The 27,253-nt window shown below is 41.5% G+C and overlaps 1 protein-coding gene across 1 annotated transcript in view; it reads left to right on the top strand.

Annotated features, from left to right (window-relative positions):
- Window positions 1-27,253, top strand: part of TENM1 (teneurin transmembrane protein 1) — a 349,073-nt gene that overhangs the window by 173,784 nt on the left and 148,036 nt on the right. Inside the window, 6 exon segments of the mRNA XM_070952054.1 lie at window positions 2,117-2,269; window positions 8,792-8,997; window positions 14,379-14,589; window positions 17,411-17,512; window positions 18,779-18,973; window positions 20,942-21,142. Coding sequence (XP_070808155.1) covers window positions 2,117-2,269; window positions 8,792-8,997; window positions 14,379-14,589; window positions 17,411-17,512; window positions 18,779-18,973; window positions 20,942-21,142 — 1,068 coding nt within the window.

A 27,253-nucleotide genomic window follows, 5' to 3' on the forward strand; every position in this document is an offset into this window, starting at 1 on the left:
CTGCTTATTTGTAACCTATGACTATCATTAAGTGTTGTACCTTATGATTCTTGACGAATGTATCTTTTCTTTTATGTACTCCAAGAGCATATGCACCAAGACAAATTCCTTCTGTGTCCAATCATACTTGGCCAATAAAAATTCTATTCTATTTAATTCTGTTCTGAAGCCTCCAAATGGCCTTGGTCAGGTCAGCTTCAGGGTTGAAACTTCTCCTCTACAAAGCTACATAAAACAGAATCCTGCAAATCTGAAGCCACAAACTTCCCATCTCCACTTTTAGCTGCTTGATCCATGAGGGCAGATCCTTCCTAAATATCTTTCTCTGACTATTAAGAGACTGTGGGGGCTCCTACCTCTCTTATCTGATGGTTTCCTAGGCAGCATCTACTCTCCTCTGTCTTCAAGGTTATCCATGCATTCTATTACACTGCCGGCAATCATACAGCCAATGCAAAACATTAGGCTAGAGCATCATTCTGGCTTTCTAATTTTATGGCAAACAGCCTTTGCAGAATTGTGATGCTTCAGACCAGGAGACGTTTGCATCCATTTCCTTTCTGCTTAGCAATTCTGGGGAAATTGTTTGTGGAAATCGCTTCTTTCGCTTTGCTTCCTATTTATTCAGAAGACTGCCAGGGGAATATTTAGAGAAGGAGCAGCCAGTCTCTTGGGAATTAGCAGTAATGGATTGGTAGCTTTGTCACATGTCAGTGTATTGGAAATAATGCAAAATTAATATTGAAAATACTGAAGTCATCAGCTTTCAAGCGCTGTGTTAAGTTGCAGAAGAAACGATATACAAGGTTTTTGTCTGTGTGCCTTTTAAAAAAGGCTCCCTAATCCTGTATTAATTCTGAATATTTTATTCTCCAGAATTGTGTATAGTCCCCCAGAGTAGTTCACCACCCTTTTTTAACAAGCCCAAAAAGAAACAAAACATTAAATATATGTGGAATAATTGTATAAATTCCAATTATTTCACTTTGGTTTATTGCATTTAAAGCAAATATATTTATTTACATGTTGGATTTACGCCCTGCCCAATAACTACCTATTTTACCTCATGACACTAATGATGATAATTAGAAAAATAACTGGGCAGCAGTTAATTCTACATATTGTAAGGGATGTGGTGGCTCAGTGGCTAAGACGCTGAGCTTGTCCCCCAGGCCTTGAGTTTGGCACCCCTGGGGTAGAATATAAGGTGGAAGAAATTTATATCATAGTTATGCACCTGCCAAAGCTTCTTCAATGCAACTTATACCCCATTGGCTCCTATTCACTAAGGAAATGTAGTTATGGATGTACTAATATCCGCACAAAAGAAGATGGCACCTGGAAAGTTAAAAATAATGGGAGTAATTTTCATAAACATACGCTCTCAACATGGTGAGAAAATGGCTCCTCTCCTTTTTACGTTTCTCCATTCTTAACAGTAGATTCCAAGTTTCTCCTCTGTGCGGCTTCTCTAGGGCTCTGTTTGCACATTATATTAAACCATGGATTATTTAATTAGGAATTATTTGTTATTATTGTGTCCTTGGACAGATCTGTCCAAAATTTGTGATTTGTCTATCAGAATAATTGATTTTGTGCTCCGTGTTGGGCCCACCCTAGGTAGAACCCATCTTCTGTGCAGGAGAAGCACTAGATTTGAATGATGCAAAATTCAGGAACGATGTGTCTCTTTTCATTTTTACTTTCCCGTACAGTCGTCTTCTCACAAAGCCCTTGTCCTTTGAATTGCAAGCATTCCCGCTAACTGCTGAATAAAATTCATCATCCAGCATTGGCTGAGCTCCAAATGAAAATGAGGAAACTAATTACACATTTAGTTTAAGGTGAAATTAGCATACTTAGAATTTCAATTTCTTATAAACAGAGGCATGGGATAATTGACTTCTTCAAAGCTTTCTACTATCTTATTCTGGGTGGGTAATGAAGGTGGGCATAAATTAATAAGCTGAATCTCTCTTTCTCTCCCTCCCTCCCTTCCTCTCTCCTTCCTTTCTTTCTTTCTTTCTTTCTTTCTTTCTTTCTTTCTTTCTTTCTTTCTTTCTTTCTCTCCCTCTCTCTCCCTCTCTCTCTCTCTCTCACTCTCTCTCTTTAACAGCAGTACATTTATGTGGCCTGACTTGGCAGTTACAACCAGTTGATGGGCAGCTTTATGAAAATGGACTCAGTAAAGGAAACAGACTCACAGAATCTGTGGATACAACATACGCTCCCATTGGAGGCAAAGCGTCAGATAAAACAGAAAGGAAAGGTATCTCTTTTTCTATCTTTTTTCATCAAGTGTATAAAATCACCATGGAAGATGCACTGACATCACAGGAAAGGCCAGAAGTCTCAATGGTTTTGGGTAGCAAGGACATGCAATTAACCCAACTGATATCTATGGAGATTCTCCATCATCCAGGTCATGGTTGTCCCATGCTTTTTCAAAAGGCAACTGGACTTTCTGGTTTTTATTTATTTTATTTTTTTTCTATTTTATTTAATTTGATTTATATGCCGCCCTTCTTCGGAGACTCAGGACGGCTTACAATGCCTTAATTTCTGTTTTTTCTTTCTTTTTCCTTCATGTCATGGGCCCAGGGTACTTGCAGGATCACCTTCTGCCTGCCTCCAACCATCCAGTGCGCTCACATAGGATTGCCTTCCTCCGGGTGCCATCGGCCAGACAATGTTGGCTGATGGTGCCCAGGATGAGGGTCTTCTCTGTGGGCGCATCGACCCTCTGGAATGGTTTACCCACTGGGCTCCGGATGGCCCCCGACCTCCTCTCTTTCCGCGGTGACCTGAAGACATGGCTTTTCCAACAAATTTGCTGATCTGATGGGAGTTTTAACTAATCTTTTGGGGATTTTAATTGAGTATTTTAGTCGTAATTTTACTGTTTTATTGTTTTATCTTTGTGAGCCGCCCCGAGTCCTTCGGGAGAAGGGCGGCATATAAGTATAAATAAACTAAACTAAACTAAACTTTGAAGACGTTTCGCTTCTCATCCGAGAAGCTTCTTGAATGAGAAGCAAAATGTCTTCAAAGAAAAACCAGAAAGTCCAGTTGCCTCTTGAAAAAGCACCTTTGGGATGACCCAATTGATGTGCATGTTGCCCGAGTTAATATTATCGATTGATTTATTAGATTTTTATCCCGTGTTTATTACTTTGAAATGTATTTGATTATTATTTTGTATGTAACTCAAGGTGGTGAACATACCTAATGCTCCTTCTTCCTCCGATTTTACACACAGCAACAACCTTGTGAGGTGGGTTGGACTGACTGAGTGAGACCATCTCCTGGTGATTGGCCCAAAGTCAGCCAGTCAGCTTTCATACCTAGGGTGGGACTTGAACATGATTGCTTCAAAGCCATCTTGTCAGCTTTTTTTGTCTAAGGCAGGACTAGAACTCACTGTCTCCTGGTGATTGGCTCAATATCCCTCATTCAGCTTTCTTGCCTCAGGCGGGACTAGAACTCAACTTATCTCAGTTTCTGGGCTAGTGTCCTAACCACTAGGCCAAGCTGACTCTCCTATTGTATTTACTATATTGTAAGGGTAGAACAATGTTAGTCTATTTTAACCAAAAATCAGGAACCTGGGTGAGCCTAATACATTTTACTAAAAGATGTAAGCTTTTCTGAGCTACAGCTCACTTCATCTGATGCATGATGTTTCAGAAGATTGGTTTCAACAAGTCCTACTACATTCCTTCTAATACATGACTTAACCGTTTCATTTCGGCATGGTGGTAAGAATACCATTGCTGTCGTTCCAAGGATTTTTGCATAAATCTGGAGGTTGGAAACAGATCAGATCAAGATATGCTCTCATGTTAAATGGCTTGCTAAGTATTAACTGACATGGTGATCATTTTTGTATATCTCATTTTTTCTATGGTGGTCATTTTTGTATATCTCGTTTTTTTCTACGTGTTTCACTTTTCTTCTTTATACTGTAACTGCTATTCTAATAGCAAATCCTTCATAAAAGTTATTGCATTACATTCTTGATTAAATTATTTTTCCATTAATATATCATTTTATGGTACTACTCCCCCCAAAAAAGGTGGTGTTATTAGCTAGTTTTAGAAAATACACTTTTCCCAAAAGGTTTCCACACTTTTGGCCATTACTGTAAGCACATTTGGATTGAATCTCCTAATTGAATTGAATTTTTTTTCAATCAAATGAAAAAATTGAATTGAATCAGTTAATTCTGCACCAGGTTGGTTCTCAAACTGTGTCACCTCAGTACTATATCAAATACTTTAACCACTATCTCTTACAGGTTTTCTGGACCAGTGTTGGACTGGGAAATAAATGCTCAGGATCTTTTTATTTCCTCTCAGCTCTCATCCCATTGGACGAAATAAATGTTGGTTCTGAAATTTCTTTTAAAGAAAAAATGTCTTAGAAGAAATCCCTACATATCATGTGCCATTAAAGGAAGGGAATGTGGTTCGGAACAGGAAATATAGGTAGTCTTGGACTTACAACCACAATGGACCCCAAAATTTCTGTTGCTAAGTAATACATTTGTTAAGTGAATTTGGCCCCATTTCGTGACCTTTCTTGCCACAAAAGCTAAGTGAATCATTGCAGTTGTTAAGTTAGTAACACGGTTGTTAAGTGAATCTGGCTTCCCCATTCTGACTTTGCTTGTCAGAAGGTCTCAAAAGGTGATCACATGATGTACACTACAACTGTCATAAATGTGAGTCAGTTGCCAAGCATTTGAATTTTGAACACATGACTGTAGGGATGCTGCAATGGTCATAAGTGTGAAAAACAATCATAAGTCACTTTTTCCAGTGCCATTGTAACTTCCAACGGTCACTAAATGAACTGTTGTAAGTCAAGGATTACCTATACCAAGAGTCGGCAACCTTAAACACTCAAAGAGCCACAAAGGTCCTAACCGGAAGCCCCCGTTCAATTCTGGAGTTGACCGGAAGTCCGGTTCCCCCATCATAGTCTCCTCCTAGCACAGCATCCTTTTTCCTCTGCTGACCAGAAGTCTGGTTCCCCCACCATAGAGTCTCCTCCTAGGGCAGCATCCTTTTTCCTCTACCTGCCCTAACCGAAATCCCTATCAACTGTGGAGCCGACCAGCAACAGGGAGCCAGAGCAGAGGGATGAAAGAGCCACGTGTGGCTCCAGAGCCGCAGGTTGCTGACCCCTGACCTATACATTTGCAGCTGGCTGAGACTAGCTCATCTAAAACATTTTTGCCTTTCATTATACCATAGCAAAACTTAGAGTCAGTAAGGGATATTTCTGCCTAGAAGGAACATTTCTATAATGGGATTGTGTCACGTTGAAATTATATCTCCCAGTATAGTTTGGCATATGAATCCACACACGTTTATTCATTTCCCTGAAGACTGGGTCCTTCTGTTTTTGAAAAGTGACAAAGCAGTTGCATCCCATTTAAAAGTTATCCAGCTGGACCGACATTACATTCACTTTAAACATATACCTTGTATCTTTGACCTTAGAGTTCCTGCCCTCTACCCAGACAGTATAATCAGTATGATAACGAGACTATGTCGGTATCAGGAAAATGTTTTTAAACATCCTCTTGGCCTATTGGGCATTGGCTTATAAACAGTTCCAGACAATATCTGAAATGTCTTGTCATCTTTCAGCTTTTCTTGTGGCTCGAATTAAATTCTCTGAAGAGAAACACTGAAGTAATTTCAGACAGTGCTCGGGGGTGGGGGGGGAGAGAGAAACTGTTTACGAGCTGGTACTCTTAAAAATAACCATCAGTCTAAAACAGATGGGCTTAGCCAATTCTCTTGGACCTTTAATTCAGCCACCTAAATGTATCTTACACAGTTTAGGTGCTAGAACTAATCTTTGCTCTCCGGTCATAAATAGTTTATCCTAAAGGAAATCCCCCTTGACTGCAATTTGGAAGGACAGTTTTAGAAACTGAAGCTCAAATACTTTGGCCACCAAATGAGAAGAAAGGACTCACTGGGGAAGGTGGAAGACAAAAGGAGAAGGGGACAGCAGAGGATGAGATGGTTAGATAGTATCATCGACGCAATGAACATGAATTTGAGGAAATTCCAGAAGATGGGAGGACAAGGGAGCCTGGCATGCTGTGGTCCATGGAGTCGCGAAGAGTTGGACATGACTTACCAACTGGATAGGGATGTGGTGGCTCAGTGGGTAAGATGCTGAGCTTGTCGATCGAAAGGTCGGCAGTTCAGCAGTTTGAATCCCTAGTGCCGTGTAATGGGGTGAACTCCCGTTACTTGTCCCAGCTTCTGCCAACCTAGCAGTTTGAAAGCACGTAAAAAGTGCAAGTAGAAAAATAGGGACCTCTGTTGGTGGGAAGGTAACAGCGTTCCGTGCGCCTTTGGCGTTTAGTCATGAGGGCCACATGACCACGGAGACGTCTTTGGACAGCGCTGGCTCTTTGGCTTTGAGATGGAGATAAGCACCACCCCTAGAGTCGGGAACAACTAGCACATATGTGCAAGGGGAACCTTTACCTTTACCTTACCTTTTACCAACTGGATAAAAACAACATAAATAGTTCCTTTCATGGGGTCCTCAATGATCTCTGAGCTTAGTTATTTTCTTACAGATGTTTCATTACCCAGCTAGGCAACATCATCAGTGCTAGAAGGGAGTGGGGTTTGCTGTCTGTTTATATACAAGTTCCTTCCCTACCACCATTTCCCACTTCTCTGCTACTTTAGCAGAAGCAGCATTCCGTAGAAAATGCCCTAAAACTCCCAAATTCTGATTCTGAGATGAACAATAAGTGCCTCTGTTTTGCAGGCAGCTAATTACTCCCAAAGAATTAAAAAAATGTTTCCCAAAATATATCTTCTTTCCCTGTTCATTTACAGTATTAATCAGTGAACGTGTTCAGTCCTTTTCTCCCCTTTTTTCTTTGTTTCTTTCCTTGTTTTTATTTTATTTCAAAGGCTGATAACCCAGGACCAAGCTGGGTCAAGAATGTGATGTGGAGGAAAGGAAGTGTAAAGCTTAAGAGATGTGTTGGTATGAGAAGCACGATAGAAATGTGTTACATATATCAATAAGAAGGTATTTGTTGAGCCCAGTGAATTAATTAACATCTATATAGTGCTAAAAGTCCTTTGTCCTTGTTTAATCTCTGTGGAGTAATGTCAGAAGTCAACGCTAGCTTAGCTGTGTTGTTGTGAAATAAGACTCTTGCCCAGGGAAGAGTTTTCTAAAGCCAGTAGTGAAATATTCCTTTGCTAGATAGAACAGATTCATATTCACTGTGACTGTCAGTCTGTTGATCTGTCTGTGTGGATGTGGATTTGTGGGTGCGTGGGTGTAAGTGATGGGAGAAAGAGAGAATGAGAGAGAGAGAGAGAGAGAGAGAGAGAGAGAGAGAGAGAGAAACTGGTTCATTTGTGTAATACAGAATCTTATCTTTGGTTCTCTCTGAGCTTGGTTGTTTTCTTGCAGATGTTTCTTTACTCAGACTATCTAGCACCACCGGTCTAGCACTGATGATGTTACCTAGTTGGGTAATGAAACATCTGTAACCAAGTTCAGAGATCACCAAAGACACCTCATTTCAAATCTAAGCTACAAATATTTCCTTTTAAGGGTCTTTTCTTCCCAATCACTGACAATATTCAAAGCAGAAAAATGATCAGGGGAATGTAATTTAAAAAACATTAGATTGTGCAGAAATGGATAGATTAACACTTGCTATTAAGGATATAGAGCCTTGGTGGCGCAGCAGACTAAAGCACTGTTAAGGAACACCAGCTGCCTGCAATTACTGCAAGTTCAAATCTCACCAGGCTCAAGGTTGACTCAGCCTTCCATCCTTTCGAGGTAGGTAAAATGAGGACCTGGTTTGTGGGGGCAATAAGCTGACTTTGTTTAAAAAAGAATACCGCTTGGGGGGGGCCGAAAGCCCTACTAAGCAGGTATATACAAAAGTATGAAGGCTGTTGCTTAACGCATTGTAAGCCACCCTGAATCTCCAGAAAAGGGCGGCATATAAATCGAACCAATAAATAAATAAAGAAGAAACTGAATATTTTTTGATACGGGACGTATTCTATCCATGGCTAGATATCCATGGCAACAGAAGTTAGAAAGGAGGAGATATAAATGGAGGAAATGGGATAGAGGAGAGTTGTTAAAGATGAGGAGGTTAAATGTTAAGTATTAATGCGATGATATTATTGTATTATTAATAATATGATGGTGATGACTTATCACAATAAAGATGTATAAGTGTGACTATTTAAACATAATTGTACCCAGAACACACACTGTTTGATGAAAATTAAATGTTATATAAATAAAACAAATAAAACTTGACAATATTCAAAGCTATCCTTTAGGCCCGAGGTCCACAATCGCTGGGCTGTGATTTATTTGGTATCGGGCCACACAAGAGGCAGGCCGGTGTGCAGACTCACGCAGCTCCACTCATATGAGCGGTACCCCAAAGGCTTCTCTTCTCTCCATGAGTGGAACTGCATGTGTGTGCATACGCACCAGCCTACCACTCGCACAACCCAGTTCCCCTCTTTCCCTCCCCCAACTGGGCTGCCAAGCCGCAAAGATTTGGGACCGCCATTTTAGGCTGAAAAGATTCCTCCAGCTACCTGAGGTTTTGTATTATATGCCTCCAGTCAGTGCATTTTCCCTTTAAGAGGCAAATTTGTCTCGAATTGCAGGCTGCTCATTTCATGCCTTTTCAATGCCTTTGGAAAGCATGTTCTCTTCGTAACTTTTGTCTTTTTGTCCTTTTGTTTTTTTGGAGATATAGTATTTCAGAAAGGACAGGCAATAGACACGGGAGAAATTGAAATCGGAGATCAGGTGATGCAGACGATTCCACCGGGCCTCTTTTGGCGGTTCCAGATCACGATCCATCATCCATTGTACTTGAAATTCAATGTCTCCCTGGCAAAAGATTCCCTGCTTGGGATCTATGGCAGACGCAATATTCCTCCCACTCACACCCAGGTATTGTCGTTTTGTCTACCTTTTAAAAAGTTAGCTATTTCACAGTGCATTGTGCTCTCCAAAATAATAGCGAGGTTCACTCTTAAATGGCTTATTCAAGAACAACCTTGCTTTTCAGTTTCTTCTGAACTAATGGAGTCTTCTTTTTTATTATTCTTTATTAACAATTGAGATTTTTTTCCCCTTCATTTTATGTAAGCATGCAAGGAGGAAAAGTATTTTTCCAGAGCTATGAAGCACAGTAAACATTCGAACTATAATTTTATTAAACAGTAGACAGTCGCTTGATTTGAATTTCAATTCAGATAGAGGTGTAAGGGACCTTAGAGGTCTTCTAGTCCAACCCCCTGTTCAAGCAGGAGACCATATTCCATTTCAGATAGGCTCTTTTTAAAAGCCTCCAGTGATGAGCCTGGAACCCACAATTTCTGAAGGCAAGCCATTCCACTGGTTAATTGTCCTCAATATTAGGAAGTTTCTCCTTAATTCCACATTGCTTCCCTCCTTAATTAGTTTCCAACCATTGTTTCTTGTCCTGCCTTCAGATGCTCTGGAAAATAAGTTGAACCTCCTCTTCTTTGTGGCAGCCTCTCAAATACTGAAATACTGTTATCATGTCACCCCAATCCTTCTTTTCTCTATTTTTTTTCTTTACACTTTAGAGAAAAGTCTAAAGAAAAATTATTTTTGCTCCCATATTTAGAATACCTTATGATAGTTATCACTACCTGCTGGGGTGAATTGCAAACAGTCCCAGAAATATCTACAACCTAACTTTTGTTCATAGATAAACACATATAAACTTTCACCAGAGCAGTGAATCATCCTCATTTAATTAACACTTTTTGACAGCCTTTTGAAAGAATATCTCATAGCATTAAAAAGAAAAAGAGATTTGTCTTTGTTGTTTGTTTTTGTGTTAGAAATAAAGGATAAAGATTCATACCCATCTTTAGATTTGAACTCTCTGAGGGTGAGAAATCTTTGTTCCCTGAATATCTACATTTATCTTTTTGTGTCTTCATAAATAAATAGTTTCCATGTTGTCCTCCAGCTGCTTCTCCAAGACAATATGCTCTTCTGCCTTTTGGGCAGTATGTGTGCCCAAGAAAAATCACTTGATGTAAATTGTTAATTGCCAATTCCTTTTTTTCTGAAAAAATAGCCATGGAATGACAACAGTGATCAGGGAACAGTTTAAGGACATACAAGCTTTGAGCAAATTTCCCCAAAAATGTTTTTAAAATGAAACATCCTGGTTTTTCATGTTTTGCTTCTACGTTAGCAAGTAAAAAACGAGTCGAAGCTTCTGCCTGACTTAATCTGTCTATTTTTAGGAAATTAAACAAAAATTGGGGCACAACACAAATTGTCCTTGCTAAATCATCTCACTTTTCTCTTTATCCCAGCCCTACGGATGAAATGATAAGCAGTCTGGTGTTACATAAATGTTGTGGAAATTTGCTCATGGATTGTTATGCAAGCAATATCTGCCAGTTTGCATCTGGCCGTGTCTGCTGTGTTTTCTGGACTACAGTTTCTCAAAGAGAAATGCAAAGTTTCCAGAATGTTTGTGAACCTAAAGCGTTCAGCATGGAAAGTTCCAAGCTTTATTTCCTTCTAAGATAAGAGAGGAAATCAAATTGGTTTATTACCCCACTAAAGCCATATACAGCTAGTTTTTTAGGTTTTAACCCCTTAATGCAGTGATGGGATTCAAATAATTTAACAACCGGTTCCCTGCTCTAATGACTGGCTGGGTGGCCGTGGCCATGTTGGGTGTGGCCAGGAGATGTGACAGGCAACACTAGGCCTCCTGCACCCCCCTGGGAGCAAAAACGGGCCGGGGGGAACATGCCACTCCCCTACGCCCCGTTTTGGGCCTAATAGGCCTCTCTGAAGCCTCCTGGGAGCAAAAACGGGCTGCGGGGGGCACCCTCCCACACACCTGTTTTAGGCCTAGTAGGCCTCCCTGCACTTACCTGGGAGTCAAAACAAGGTGTGTGGGGCTCCTGGAAGGGGAGGGGAGGGGCCAGCCAGCAATTTAACTACCAGTTTGCCTGAACCGGCTGAATCCCACCATTGTCCTAATGGAATGGGAATTTCTGAACTGAACAGCAGGTGTCCGTGAGTCGGAAGCTGCTGAACCTTCATGATGCTTTGCAGGAAGAAGTGAGCAGAAGACATGCAAACCTTATCAATATTGGGCTTCCCTCCACTTCTCACTAAAGCTCTTTGAAACTATATTGTACATAATAGATCTGGAAGGGACCTTGGAGATCTTCCAGTCTAGCCCCCTGCTCCAGCAGGAGATCCTTTCAGACAAGTGACTCTCCAGGCTCTTCTTAAAAGCCTTCAGTGATGAAGCCCACAGGTTGGTTTTCCAGGAGCCTTTCCAACATGAGCTGCCAAGTATGTCCTGCACTTTTAGGAAGCCCTTGTGCATCTGCTTCCTCCAGTTCCACCATCACCCTGAACATCACTTCCTGTACCACCACCACCACCACCCGTAAGGCCCTGCCTCGCCAGTCTTCTCAAGAAAGCAGAACTCTTGAAACGAAATCCATTTCAAAAGAAAACTTTTATTAGAAGATTGTGACAGCAAGAGATCTTGGCAGGAAGTAACTTTTCCCGCTTAAAGCATTAGATTAAACCATTGCAGACAGAGCCCCTACCAAAGTCCAATACATCAATACATCATCGAGCCAATCCCAGTGAGTGAAGATGTTATGAGAAACTCAGGCCAGTAAGGTGATAGACGCCAGTCTCCAGGGCAACGCTGCTGCTCTTCTCCAGAGGTGAGATAAGGCAGCTGCTCAACGTAAAGCAATGCAAGAAATAGAAACAGAAACCCCATACAGAGACCCCTAAGCCCCTCCCCCTCACCAGAATGACAGTGTCCCGATAGGAATCTATGGGACCTGACACCACGTTTGCCAAGGTAGCCTCCACTCCTGCTTCAACTATCATCAGAATGCACTGTGCCTTGTCAGTCCATTCCCTTCTCCATGGTCTGCAGACTGTCCTTTCACCAACAGGAGAAAACAGGACTTCTCTACCCATCTTATCATAGAGTAACTATGGACGGCTTACAGTTACATATACAGTTAAAGCATAAAAAGACATTACAGATTTACAGATTAACAGAATTGGAAGGGACTTTGTAGGTCATCTAATCCAACCCCCCCACCCAAGCAGGAGACCCTACACCATTTCTGACAAATGGCAGTCCAGTCTCTTCTTGAAAGCCTCCAGTGATGAAGCTCCCACAACTTCAGAAGGCAACTTCTGTTGCTTTGGTTGATTGCTGTCACCGTCAGAAAATTTCTCCTTATTTCCAGGTTGAATCTCTCCTTGATCAGTTTCCATCCATTATTCCATTGTCTGGCCTTCAGGTGCCTTGGAAAATAGCTTGACCCCTTCCTCTCCATGGCAGCCCCTCAAATATGGGAACACACTGCTATCATGTTTCCCCTGATCCTTCTCTTCACTAGACTAGCCATGCCCAGTTCCTGCAACTGTTCTTCTTATGTTTTAGCCTCCAGTCCCCTAATCATCTTGGTTGCTCTTCTCTGCACTCTTTCCAGAGTCTCAACATCTATTTTATAGTGTGGTGACCAAAACTGGATGCAGTACTCTAGATGTGGTCTTACTAGGGCTTTATAGAGTGGTATTAGTACCTCACTTGATCTTGATTGTATCCCTCTGTTAATGCAGTTTAGGATTGCATTGGCTTTTTTGGCTGCCACCACACATTGTTGACTCACATTTAGCTGATTGTCCACTAAGACTCCAAGATCCCTCTCACAGTTAAAACCACATTAAAACCAATGATAAATGAAGGCTGGTCATGAAGCATCCAGATTTTTATCATGTGACCATGGGAACACTGCAGGGGTCCAAATTTCAAGAATTGGTTGCAACTACTCTTTGTTCAGCCCTGTCATAATTTTGAAAGATCCCTGAATAAATGGTTCTAACCTGAGGACTACCTATACAGTAAAATATCTAATGGTAGAACTGATACATAAAACAGAAATACAATGAGCAAAATGAGATCTAAAAATAAATGGGAACATAAGTCATAAAATAAAAATAGTCTTATTAAAAGTGACAAATAACTAAGTGCCCGAACTTAATTGATAGTGCGAAGGATTGTACAGATGGTAGCACAAAACTGGACAACTTGGGAGGATATTTTTGAGTTCGGATCTGAAAGAAGTAGAATAACAATAAGTAGAAATCACACCCCATGTTGGGAAACTTCTTCAAGACTGGATAAATGAATGTTTCTCTAGAATCCCTATGTAGAGAGCAGAATGTTAGAGTTAGATAAAAGAAGAGCTATGGTGGAGCAGTGGTTAGAATGCAGAATTGCAGGCTAACTCTGCCCATTGTCAGGAGTTCGGTTCTGATCAGCTCAAGGTTGACTCAGCCTTCCATCCTTCCAAGGTCAGTAAAATGAGCACCCAGATTGGTAGGGGCAATACGCAGACTCTGTAAACAGCTTCTAGATTAACAGAGTTGGAACGGACCTTGTAGGTCATCTAATCCAATCCCCCACCCAAGCAGGAGACCCTACCCCAGTGGTGAAATGCAAAAAAATTTGCTACCGGTTCTGAGGGCGTGGCTTGGTGGGAGAGTCATGTGACTGGGTGGGCATGGGCAACTTTTTTTTTTTTACTTTTTAAAGCATTTTTTACTACCTATTCGCCCAAAACGGTAGTAAAAAAATGCTTCAAAAAAGTTAAAAAAAGGGTTCCGACAATCGTGCGGCACAGCTTTGATCGCCCAAACCGGAGCGAACCAGTAGCATTTTACCCCTGCTGTACACCATTTCTGACAGATGGCAGCCCAGTCTCTTCTTGAAAGCTTCCAGGGATGAAGCTCCCACAACTTCTGAAGGCAACTTCTGTTCCATTGGTTGATTGCTCTCACTGTCAGAAAATTTCTCATTATTGATGGCTGCAATGCACTGTGAAGTGGTACAGTATATACTGTAAGTCTTAAGTGCTAGTTGATTGTAGAGCAAGAACCTTTATTGATGACCAGCACAGAAGGTTTGTACTTTCTGGTGGAGGATAATGTTCTATGCCCAAATCTGTCAGCTGATTACAATATTTGTACAAATACGTCCATGGTTCAATCAAAGTCAGGTCATTCGTCTCTAATTCACAAAGCACTAAAACAGCCTCTTTTTAATGGTCGTGGAAGGAATTGGTGAACTTAAACTAAGTTTAGCTTGGGTTTTGGAACTAACTTTGAAGAGGCAACGCTTTGTCAAGGAGAAAAGGAATGGAATATAAATAAATAAAGGATTCCTCTGAGATGAAAGGCAATAAGAATTCATTTGATCATTTCTGTAATCTGTGCTGTTTCAGTTTGACTTTGTAAAACTAATGGATGGAAAACAGCTAATTAAACAGGAACCAAGACATTTTGAAGAATCTCACCAGGGGCCCAGAAATCTAATTTTAATGTCCATGCAAGAAACCGGTTTCATAGAATATATGGACCAAGGAGCGTGGCACATGGCATTTTACAACGATGGCAAGAAAGTGGAGCAAGTGCTTATGCTGACCACAGCAATTGGTAAGAGGTCTTATATTGTTTTTTCTCATAGATTTGATGGAGACAGTAGGGTCTCAGCACATCCATGTTAGAAAGCATGAAACAAAGTCTTAGTCCCACAAAACCTCTTTTATTTATACGATTGTAAATTACTTTCATTTACAGTCCGCAAGGCTTGATAAACAGTCTATCAGGGGAGTGTTTACGAACACCCACCTTATCTCCCTTGGAATGCTGCCAGAGAACTAATTGACACACGCAGGACAAGGCCAAACTTAGCACAGAGTCAAACCGAACTTTCCCAGAGCTTTAGCAACCAGATGAACTAATTGCTTCCTGCAAAAACTCACATCTCTTTTGCTTCTCTTTTATGAGTTATGGAAGGGGCCAATCATCTCCAAGCCTTACTCCCAAGTCGACCCTGTTTTCTTAATTGTTCCTACCAGATGGCCTTGGCTCCCTCTCTGCCTTCAACTCAGAGCCCTCGTCCAAGCCTTCCCCAGTCTCCAGGACTAGCCCACGTTCCTCCCCAACCTCCTCATTGTCCGAATCTGCTGCCAGCTTTGCTGGCCACTGGTGGGCCACAACAATGTGTGTGATCATTATTTCATCAGCTCCACATATTTGGGATTTATTAGGTTGGGAAAGGCACTGAATCAGTTTATATAAACAAGATTAGCATGAATAATTACAGTTGGCAGGATTTATACTTTGACTAAACCAGATTGTTTTTAAAAAAACAAATTGAAATGACCTAGCATGATATATAAACTCGGTTACTTTTTCACAGAAGAAAGAGCCCACCTGCCACTCAGAATTTGATTTTCTTTCCAGATTAGTTGGGGACATGAAATTCTGAAATGCAATTATACAGTAGCATGGGAACATTCACATTTTTCTGGTGGTCTCAGTACCGTGGAGTTTAAGATTAATTTAAATAGGAATGCTTGGTTGCAAAGACAGCAGGATATGTTCAGATGAAATGTGAAGCTTCAATTCTTGATTATCTGCGCTTTCCATGAACAAGGATGCTTAAAATTTCAGTTGTATCTGAAAATCATGGATGGTGGCTCCCAAGCCAAGCAGAATTCATTATCCAAGAAATCCTGGTTTATGATTCTGGCTTGTAAAAGACCCCAATAATGTTACATGCTGTACCTGAACCACTGTAGTGAATCAAGCTGGCTTCCCAAACGTCTGGAGATTTGCAACTGTAGTCATTGTAGTGATATCATTAGAAAGTGCATAGGTGGGTTTCGTTGGCTTTTTGGAAAAGTGAGGTAGCTACTAGATCTTTGAAAGGCAAATTTCCAGTCTTAACCTCTGAAATTAATCTGAAATTCATTGGACTACTTCAGGGTATCAAACTCAAGCCTGCGGGTCTTTTCGAACAAAGAAAATAAGAAAATCAAAATGTGACATGGGTAATACGCACACCAGGCACTTATGCCTGTCCCTTTAGGGACCTCTTAAATATGGAGCGAGGACCGAAGTTAGGTTAGAATTAGAACTGCAAAAGTTAATGGCTGAGACAACCAAGCCATTATATGCAGGGGTGGGCTTCGAAAATTTTAGCAAGGGGCTCTCTTCCTGGTTGCTGGGTGGGCGTGACCATGGTGGGCGTGGCCTAGTCGGCCTCTTGCACCACAGTGGGAGAGGCATTTTTGCCCTCCCTGGGCTCTGGAGGCTTTTTTTGAGCCTCCAGGAGGGCAAAAATGGCCTCCCCAGATTCCGGAGGCCCTCTGGAGGCCAGAAACGGGCCCATTTCCGGCCTTCCCGAACTTCCGGTAGGCCCGTTTTTCATCATCCCTGAGCCTCCTTCCGCACCTTGCACTTACCTGCATCCAAAATGGGCTGTGTGGGGACTCCTGGGAGGGAACGGGTAGGCGGGGCCAGCCAGAAGTTGGATTTAGGAGTTCTCTGAACTGCACAGAATCTTAGCCAGAGGTTCTCCCGAACCCCTACGAACCCCCCAGCAGCCCATCCCTGATTATATGTTGAGACAATATATTTACCCATTGTTGGAGAGATACCTTAATTCAGCATTTCCCAACCTTTCTGGGTTGGTCAGAGAGGGAAGAGGAGATGCTTTTGTGTGAGGGGCAGGTGCCCACTGCTTGAGTGAGTTGGGCTGGGTGCTCCCGCCACTCATGCGGCCTAGTTGCGAATAGGCCCGGCCTGGTAGTGGATCACAGCCCGCAGGTGCGCATGCATGCATGTGAACAGCTTCATTTGTGTGAGCGGAGCTACGAGCATGTGTGCCCCCCGCTCACACAAGTGAGATTGTGAGCTTATGTGCCCGCCACTCTCCCATGCACCTGCCTCTCGCACAAGAGCCTTGATAGTACAGTGGTTTAGTGCACCCTGTTATTAACACAGCTGCCTGCAATTTCTGCTGGTTCGAATCTCTCCAAGGCTCAAGGTTGACTCAGCCTTCCATCCTTTCTAAGGTAGGTAAAATGAGGACCCAGATTATGGGGGCAATAAGATGACTTTGTATAAATATACAAAAGTATGAAGGCTATTGCTTAGCGCATTGTAAGACGCCCTGAGTCTCCGGAGAAGGGCGGCATATAAATCAAATTAAAAAAAAAAAAAAAAAGTGGGTCACCCACCATTCCTGCGGCCTAGTTGTAAACAGGCCACTGTTTGGTAGTGGGCTTCAGCCCACAGATTGGGGGCTGCCTGCCTTAATTTACAATGGTCCAGAGTACTAGGAATGACCATTGCCTGCCAAATGATTGTATGGTGTGCTATGCCTTGTTTGGGAAGATAGCTTTCACACCCAGTATGCATTTCTTATTTGTTTTGTTTTGTTTTGTTTTGGTCTTTCTGTGAACAGAAGTCATGGATGACTGTTCTACTAACTGCAATGGGAACGGAGAATGCATTTCTGGCCACTGCCACTGTTTCCCAGGATTCCTCGGTCCTGATTGTGCACGAGGTACGGCTCTGAAACTGAACACACTCACCCAAATACACAAACATTCCTACGTGTCTCTGGAGATGCTCCATCATCCCTGGATAGGAATAGAATTACCTCCGAATATAAGATTTATTCTATTAAGAATTAGAATAGAGGTAGAAACTAGAAAGGGGTAAAATATTATTATGCATAATATTTTAAAATTAATATGCAGATGTAAAGATTAGAAGTTGAAAGATGATTTTATTATGTATACTTAAATAATATTACTATGGTTATTAGTATTGTGTTATTAACATTTTGTTATTAACATATTGAATAATTAAATGATGAAGGATTATATACATGGTGAAGCAAATACTAACATGTTAATAACTTTAATTTTAATATCTATAATATTATTATAATTATGTGAGTACTCTGTTTCCCCAAAAATGAGACATCCCCGGATAATAAATCCAATCGGGCTTTTGAGCGCATGCGCTAAAATAAGCCCTCCCCAAAAATATTTAAATGTATGTGCAGCCAGTCCCCGCCATTTCCTCTGGTTAGGGTTAGGGAGACAGAGCTGGAAATCAGGTAAGATGGCACGAGAAGCCCCGTCTTGCACCATGCGCCTAAAAATAATAAGACCTCCTTGAAAATAAGGCCAACTGCTTATTTCGGGGTTCAAAAAAAATATAAGACAGGGTCTTATTTTCAGGGAAACATGATATGATTAATGTAACTATCAATATTATTTTGTGTCAAAACTAGCAATACCCAGATATCACACTGTTCATGTATTCAATACTTATGTATATTTATATATCATATACATATACATATACATATACATATACATATACATATACATATACATATACATATACATATACATATACGTGTGTGTGTGTGTGTGTGTGTGTGTGTGTTTTCTGAGGTTTTTTGCGGGTGTTTGTATGTAGGTCTTTGGTTATTTGGGTTTTCTTCCGCGTAAAATTGGAAGTGTCTTGGCGATGTTTCGACGAAGTCTCATTCGTCATCTTCAGGCTGGTGTCTTCGGCTTCGTGCTTCTAGAGGCAATTGCAATTGCTCCTAGAAGCACGAAGCCGAAGACACCAGCCTGAAGATGACAAATGAGACTTTGTCGAAACGTTGCCTAAGAAGGAGATGCGGTGGTTTATTTTTTTTTCCTTTGAAAATGTTTCGCTTCTCTGTGAAAGTTAGAATTGCAGAAGCTTCTTGGAGGAGGACATGATCTGATGCAGATGATTAACGTCGAGTTGCATCTTCCTTCCACAGATTCCTGCCCAGTTTTATGCAGCGGAAACGGGGAATACGAACAGGGTCACTGTGTTTGTCGCAATGGGTGGAAGGGAGCAGAATGTGATGTCCCAGAGGAGCAGTGCATCGACCCCACCTGCTTTGGTCATGGCACATGTATCATGGGAATCTGCATTTGCGTCCCAGGTTATAAAGGAGAGATATGCGAAGAAGGTTGGTCTCCTTTTTGTTCTTGGAACAAAAACTACTTATAAAAGTGTCAAAAGGATCAGTACTTAAAAAGCCATCTCGCTGAGGGCCAAAAGGGGTGTGCAAAAGGCTTTCCCATAGGATGTTCTTCAGCGGGGGTGTCAAACTTGATTTCATTGAGGGCCACATCAGGGTTGTGTTTGACCTCAGAGGGCCAGGGTGGGCGTGGCCAGACTGGGTGTGGCCAGCTCAACATCACTCATGTCGAGGGCACCTGTGGTGGCCTGAGCTCTCTACCAGTGAAAATAGAGCTTGCAAGGGCCACCTGCGGCCTTCCCATGCTCCATTTTCACTGGCAGAGGCACCGCGGGCCAGTCCTTCACCAGGGCGGCCCCTCAGGCCAGATCTAAGCACCCCGTGGGTCGAATCTGGCCCTTGGGCCTTGAATTCTACAGATAGTCCTTGACCTAAGACCACACTTGAGCCCAAAATTTATGTTGCTAAGCGAGAATTTGTTAAGTGAGTCTTGCCCCATTTAGTGACCTTTCCTGCCTCAGTGGTTAAGTGAATCACTGCACTTATTAAGTTAGTAACACTGTTCAGTGAATCTGGCTTCCCCAATGATTTTGCTTATCAGAAAGTCACAAAAAGTAATCACATGACTCCGGGACACTGCAACCATCGTAATTACGTGCAAGTTGTCAAGTATCCAAATTTTGATCACATGACCACGGGAATGCTACAATGGTCGTAAGTGTGAAAAATGGTCATAAGTCACTTTTTGCAGTGCCGTTGTAACTTTGGATGGCCACCAAATAAACTGTTGTAAGTCAAGGACTGCTTGTACCTCCCAAACATGCTATTCTGAATGTAGAATGATTCTTGCTGGAAACTTCTGCCCGCTGATAAAATCCAGCATCCTGTTCAATCGTGACTTTTACTGCCTTCCTTTTTTTCTTGTTCTTAAAGGAAAGAAAGTTAAACATTCACTCCACTTACATAGGATACAAAAAATGTTTGAAAAATGAATTAGCAGATAAAAATAAAAGCAATATTTGTTAATTTAATTTAATTTAATTTAATTTAATTTAATTTAATTTAATTTAATTTAATTTAATTTAATTTAATTTAATTTAATTTAATTTATGTATTAAATTTATTTGCTGTCCATCTCACCATGAGATGAATATAGCTAATATGGAGCCATTATTTATTTGGAATTAAACATGTTAATTCCAAAACTGTATGAGTGTTAAAATTCCTCTTGTATGATTTCCAGCAACAGAGAAAGTAATTTTCTAGCTGAAGAATTACTGTGTTTCTACTGATAGCAAAAACTTTACACAGATTAATCTGTTGGGTAAAAGACATCAGCAATCTTAGAAGCTGTTGTAATTCCTTCAGATCCACCCAACTGGGTGGGGTTTGTGAGAGTTAATGCTATGAAAGTTCTGACTGAATGTCTGGACCCTACTAAATACTGAAGGGTAGAGTAGAGTAGAGTAGAGTAGAGTAGAGTAGAGTAGAGTAGAATAGAATAGAATAGAATAGAATAGAATAGAATAGAATAGAATAGAATAGAATAGAATTTATTGTCACTTTGAATGTACACTAATCAGCATACTTTAAAATGAAATTTTGTTGCATACAGCTGTCAAAGAGTCAACAGCTCCAATATACACTACATAAACATGACAAAATAAATAAATACAAAATTATATATATATATATATATATATATATATATATATATATATATATATATATATATATATATATATATACTGTATATATATATATACAGAAGGTCTGGACTCTGCTAAACCTTCCTTTGTCCCTTAATTGTAACGTAGTTTGCTTTACAGTTTGACAATCTGAAGCTTCAAAGGAAGGGTGTGTTTGCCTTCAATCTTATCCTTGAAAACGTAAGAATATTTTTACTTGATTTCTGTTGGCTATTTCATGTCCTTGCTTCCCTATTTTATCTTCCAGAGGACTGCTTAGACCCTATGTGTTCTGGTCACGGAGTCTGTGTCCAGGGAGAATGCCACTGTTCCATGGGCTGGGGTGGAGTCAACTGTGAAACATCACTTCCCATCTGTCAAGAACAATGTTCCGGCCATGGCACGTTTGTCCTGGAGACAGGACTGTGTAGTTGTGACCCAAAGTGGACAGGCTCTGACTGCTCATCCGGTAAGGTTTCTTGGCTCTGATCCATCTCAAATGCATTAAACAGTTTACTTTTGGATAAAGGAGAGTAAAAAGGTAAAGGTTCCCCTTGCACATATATGCTAGTTGTTCCTTGCTCTAGGGGGCGGTGCTCATCTCCATTTCAAAGCCAAAGGGCCAGTGCTGTCCAAAGACGTCTCCATGGTCATGTGGACGGCATGACTCAATGCCAAAGGCGCCCAGAACGCTGTTACCTTCCCACCAAAGGTGGTCCCTATTTTTCTACTTGCATTTTTTTATGTGCTTTCGAACTGCTAGGTTGGCAGAAGCTGGGACAAGTAATAAGACCTCACCCCGTTACATAGCACTAGGGATTCGAACCGCTGAGCTGCCGACCTTTCGATCGACAAGCTCAGCAACTTAGCCACTGAGCCACCACGTTCCTCTAAAAGTAGAGTATTTTCCTCCAGATATGTGTGTTGCTAAAGTGGTCAACTTTCAGGGAAAGTTTAATAGTCTGATTCTGGATATATATAAAAAAAAAAAGGAACTGCAAAAGAAATTTACTTTCTCATCTGCACTGGCAAAATTTCTCTGACTCTCTCAAAGTTCCTGAGATTGAAGATTTCCTTGGAATCCAGGTGGTTCCCACTTGGATGGTGTTTCAGAGGGTCTTAAAAACCTGACTCTTCTCCCAAACTATGAGATAGAGTGATTGTAGCCCCTGTTTGGTTTATATGTGAGTGAGGGGTCCTTAATGTTCTCTGATAGCTGATGTCTAGTATTAGCACTGATGATGTTAGCTAGTTGGGTAATGAAACATCTGCAAGAAAACAAGCAAGCTCAGAGAGCACCAAGGACCCCTCATTTCAACCCTGAGCTATAAATATTCTCTGTCATTGGTATATGTTTTACTCTTTTTTATATATAAAGTTTTTTGTTTTTGATATATGTTTTACTCATTGATTTGGATCTGCTACCTGTTTATTTGTCATATTTTTAATGTTGCCTTGTAGACCATGGCGGCTTGAGTGGTTGGGAGGCTGGGCAGGCGATTAGCAAGCCCATGTTTGAGACCCAAGCATTGCCTTGGGGTGGGGTTGAGCTCTTGTCCTTCACTCCAGCTGGGGACATGAAAGGAAACCCTAACTGGGCGTTCCCAGGGCAACAGTGATGTCAATGGCTAATCCTTTCACAGAATAATAGTGCAAAATATTTTGCTTTGTATTGTGAGCTATCTAGAGTCCAGCTTGATTCAGGAGTTTAATTTAATTTAATTATTTCAATTTATATGCCGCCTTTCTCCGAAGACTCAGGGTGGCTTACAACACATTTAAAAACCATTATAAAAACATTTAAAAATTAAAAACATTAAAACTCATTCACACCATTCGTGGCCGGAGATCACATGATTGCAAGAGCGAGATCAACGGCCCCAGGCCTGCTGGAAAAGCCAGGTCTTCACCGCTTTTCGGAAGGCCAATAGGGTGGGGATGGTCCGGACCTCAGGAGGTAACTGGTTCCAGAGAGCTGGGGCAGCCACAGAGAAGGCCCTCCCCTGCAGGCGCGCCAGCTGGCATTGTTTAGCTGACGGGACCCGGAGGAGACCAACTCTGAGTTGGGTAGCACCTACTCTGAATGAATGAATGTTAAAATATAAAATTTTGTCTGGGTGTAAATATAGCTTCAGTATTGGCTCATTTTCACTGAGGTGGGAAATAAAAGAAGTAAGAAGAAGACAATCATATGAAGTCAGAATCTTTCATTTCCCTGGGCAATTAAGCACATGTACAAGATTGATAATCGGTATTGTTCTCTAAAACTTATTGATATAAAAGCACAAACGTACAACCATACATTCTATATCTACTGCAGTTAATGACATTGTAGATAACAAAAATGCAGATAGCATGGCAACCTAAAAGGGAATTGTTGGATGACACAGTTTTCCATCTCACTACAATAATGCATAAATTAACCAGCAGTGACTAATGTTATGAATTTAATTTATATAAAAATGTACTTTAGCAAATGTTTTGGTGGAGAGAGATCCTTATGTATGGATTATAAAATATTTAGCGTTAATTTTACTTTTCATATATTGCACAAGTCAGAAGTTATTAAGGGAAGAAATACCTTAGAGAACTGTGTTGGTTTAAGTAATTAAAATGAAGGATCCAAAGTGAATTCTTAATGCTTCTTAAATTAATGTAGGTTCAGTTGTCTCCTTTTGAGAAAAGGAGCAGAACAAACCAAGCAAGAACTCTTCAGAATCAATATTTATCACGGTGATAAAAATTAATCAGCTTCCAGAATTCAAATATATACGTGAAATCATAATGGAACGGCAGTAGAACATTCTGTTTTTGTACTTTCATGTCTGAACTTAAGTTAACTTTGAGAAGACTTTTTTTTCTTTCTCTCTTGGAAAAGAAAAATATATCTATGATGGCTCAATTTAAGTCATGCAGTGGAATAAATGCCTCTTGAGGATATACAGCTAATCCTCGATTTATGACCACAAAGGAGCCCAAAATTTCTGTTGTTAAGTGAGACATATTACAACCTTTCTTGCCTCGGTTCATAAGTTAGTAACCCGGTTGTTAAGTGAATCTGGCTTCCCCATTGACTTGCCTTGTTAGAAGGTCACAAAAGTGGATCACATGACCTTTGGACACAAAAATGGTCATAAGTATGAACCAGTTGCCAAGCATCTGAATTTTGATCCCGTGATCATGGGGATGCTACAAAGGTTGTAACTGTGAAAAACTGTCATAAATCACTTTTTTTCAGTACCACTGTTACTTTGGACGGTCACTAAATGAACTGCTGTAAGTCAAGGACTACCTGTTAACAGTCTCATAGTGTGAAAGGGGAAGAGCAGCAACAGAAGAGATTTTATGTGTTTATTGGTTCTTATTTATTTATTAGATTTATTTGCCGCACATCTCGCCACGAGGTTTACAAGGTTAAAAACAATAAAACAGATAGATAGATAGATAGATAGATAGATAGATAGATAGATAGATAGATAGATAGATAGATAGATGATAGGTAGATAGAAGATTAGATAGATAGATAGATAGATAGATAGATAGATAGATAGATAGGAGTGAGAGATGGTTGGATTGATGGATGGATAGATGGATGGGTGGATGGATGGATGGATGATAGGTAGATAGAAGGTTAGATAGATAGATAAATAGATGAGAGTGAGAGATGGATATGGAGGGATGGATGGAGGGATGGATGGGTAGATAGAAAGATAGATGATGAGAGAGAGATGGAGAGAGAGAGAGAAGAACCACAGCATGTCTGAGTCATGTAACTTATACTTTTTCCCTTCAAAATTGGGTCTTGTTTTAAATTTACAAGATTTGGTCCTTTAGGATCCCATCTTTCCCTCAACCATGCCAGTTTCCATGGCCAAGGAACTGTAGCCACCATGTCCCAGAGGTGTTTTTTTTTTTTTCAGGAGCCAACTGGACTTTCTGTTTTTTCCTTGAAGTCATTTCACTTCTCATCCAAGAAGCTTCTTCAGCTCTGACTGGATGGTGGGAAAGTCAGAGCTGAAGAAGCTTCTTGGATGAGAAGCGAAACATCTTCAAAGCAAAACCAGAAAGTCCAGTTCCCTTTTGGAAAAACAAAAAAAGCACCTTTGGGACAACCATGACCTGGATGACTGAGAATCTCCATAGACATGTAGCAACCATGATGTGGTTACAGGTTACCTGAGGAACTATCTTCTCCCAATGGGATTGGCCCAGCCCACCTGCTATCATTTTCTCTCCCCTCCCCAGGAGTGGGCTTCAAAAATTTTAGCAAGGGGTTCTCTGCCCGGTTGTTGGGTGGGTGTGGCCATGGTGGGTGTGGCCTAGTCAGCCTCCTGCACCACGGGGGGGGGGGCGCTTTTGCTCAAAGGCACCGGAAGCTTTCCTTGAGCCTTCAGGAGGGTGAAAACGGCCTCCCCAGGCTCTGGAGGCCCTCTGGAGGCTGCAAACGGGCCTATTTCTGGCTTTCCCAAACTTCCGGTAGGCCCGTTTTTCACCCTCCCTGAGCCTCTGCATGTGCCCTGCACTTATCTGCATCCAAAATGGGCCGCGTGGGGACTCCTGGGAGGGGAGGGGCAGGGTGGGTGGGGCCAGCTGGAGTGGGATTTGGGGGGTTCTCCAAACTGCACAGAATGTTAGCTAGAGGTTCTCTCGAACCCCTGCGAACCGCCAGCAGCCCACCCCTGCCCCTCCCCCAATGTCTTTTTTTTTTTTTTTTAATTTGATTTATATGCCGCCCTTCTCCGGAGACTCAGCGCGGCTTACAATGCTTTAAGCAATAGCCTTCATTCTTTTGTATATTTTATACAAAGTCAGCTTATTGCCCCCACAAACTGGGTCCTCATTTCACCTACCTTAGAAAGGATGGAAGGCTGAGTCAACCTTGAGCCTTGGAGAGATTCGAACCAGCAGAAATTGCAGGCAGCTGTGTTAATAACAGGGTGCACTAAACCCTTGTACTATCAAGGCTCTTTGAGGTCTATCTACCCACAATGTACTTTTGTTCCTACTGTAAGCACTAGAATGAAAATGGTTGCAGTTGCATTTCTTACTGGCAGGTGTCACTGAAGAAGAAATAATCAGGGAGTGGAGTTGCCAAATGTATAGGCGAGTGATGGCTAACCTTTTTGCCATCACATGCTAGGAATGGGGGGGGGTCGCACATGCGTGTTCCCACATCCATAATTCTATATAATTCTACATAAAAGTAGGCCTGTATTTTGCTCTCCACAGCCTCCAGAGCCTTTCTAGGAGTCTGGGGAGGGTGAACTCTGTACAACTCTGAACTCTCTTGTACACAATAACTATGCGACAGAAACTCTGCAGAAATTATTTCAGCAAATATCACCTCAATCTTTTTCTGACTTCTGAGGAAACAAATCCACTTTTCATCACCCATATCTTTCCTAAACTTGTTCCATAGCCATCCTGCCCTGAATACTAAAATGTGATAGTTAGCTAAGTTGGGAGAGAAATATTTGCCTCACTAACTTTCTGGTAGGAATAACCATTTTGCTCACCGAGCATATGACAGCAGTGGCTAGGGGGGCCTTCTATCAGGTTCGCCTGATATGCCAGTTGCGCCCCTTTCTGGATCGGGGCTCCCTACGCACGGTCACTCAAGCGCTCGTCACTTCTCGTCTGGACTATTGTAACGCTCTCTACATGGGGCTCCCCTTGGGGTGCACCCGGAGGCTCCAACTGGTGCAGAATGCAGCTGTGCGGGGGATTATGGGAGCGACGGGGCGCTCCCATGTGACTCCTCTCCTGCGCGAGCTGCATTGGCTCCTGGTGGACTTCCGGGTGCGCTTCAAGGTACTGGTGATCACCTTTAAAGCACTCCATGGCTTAGGGCCGGGGTACTTACGGGACCGTCTTCTGCCACCAATTGCCTCCCACCAGCCAATTCACTCCCACAGAGAGGGCCTCCTCAGGGTGCCGTCGACCAGGCAATGTCGGCTGGCGACCCCCAGGGGGAGGGCCTTCTCTGTGATAGCACCTACCCTCTGGAACAATCTACCCCCGGAGATACGAGTGATCCCAGACCTCCGGACTTTCCATCGGGCCCTTAAAACCTATTTCTTTCAGTTAGCCGGGCTGTCCTGAATTTTATGATTGGTTTTTAAATTTTTGATACTGATTTTAATTGAAATGTTTTAAATTTTGGGCCAAACCTTATTTAATTATTTTAAACCTATTTTAACTTTTGTGTACAAATATTTTATTTTGGCTGTTCACCACCCTGAGTCCGAAAGGAGAAATTTGAAAAATAAATAAATAAATAAATAAACAACGGCCTGGAAAGGATGCTTTATGGCCTGTAAAGCACTGCCAGCCATTGTAAAACGTGCTGTGCCCCCTCCCTATGGTCACACGGTCAGTTGTCAGGAGCTTGGCAGCCAGATCACATTTATAGCTGGTTGCGGCATCTCACATTCATATGAATGCGAGTCATGATGGTTTTTTTGCTGATTTTCAGCAAAAAAATGCTCATTTGGGACAATAGCATTGCATTTATGACTTCATGAAGTCATAAATTGTTCTCTTAACAATCATGTGTTTCACTTAATGGCCACCGTAAAAA

This window comes from Pituophis catenifer, unplaced genomic scaffold, assembly GCF_029215685.1.
Source record: "Pituophis catenifer annectens isolate HBS135680 unplaced genomic scaffold, rPitCat1.0.hap2 SCAF_11, whole genome shotgun sequence".
Taxonomy (NCBI): domain Eukaryota; kingdom Metazoa; phylum Chordata; class Lepidosauria; order Squamata; family Colubridae; genus Pituophis; species Pituophis catenifer.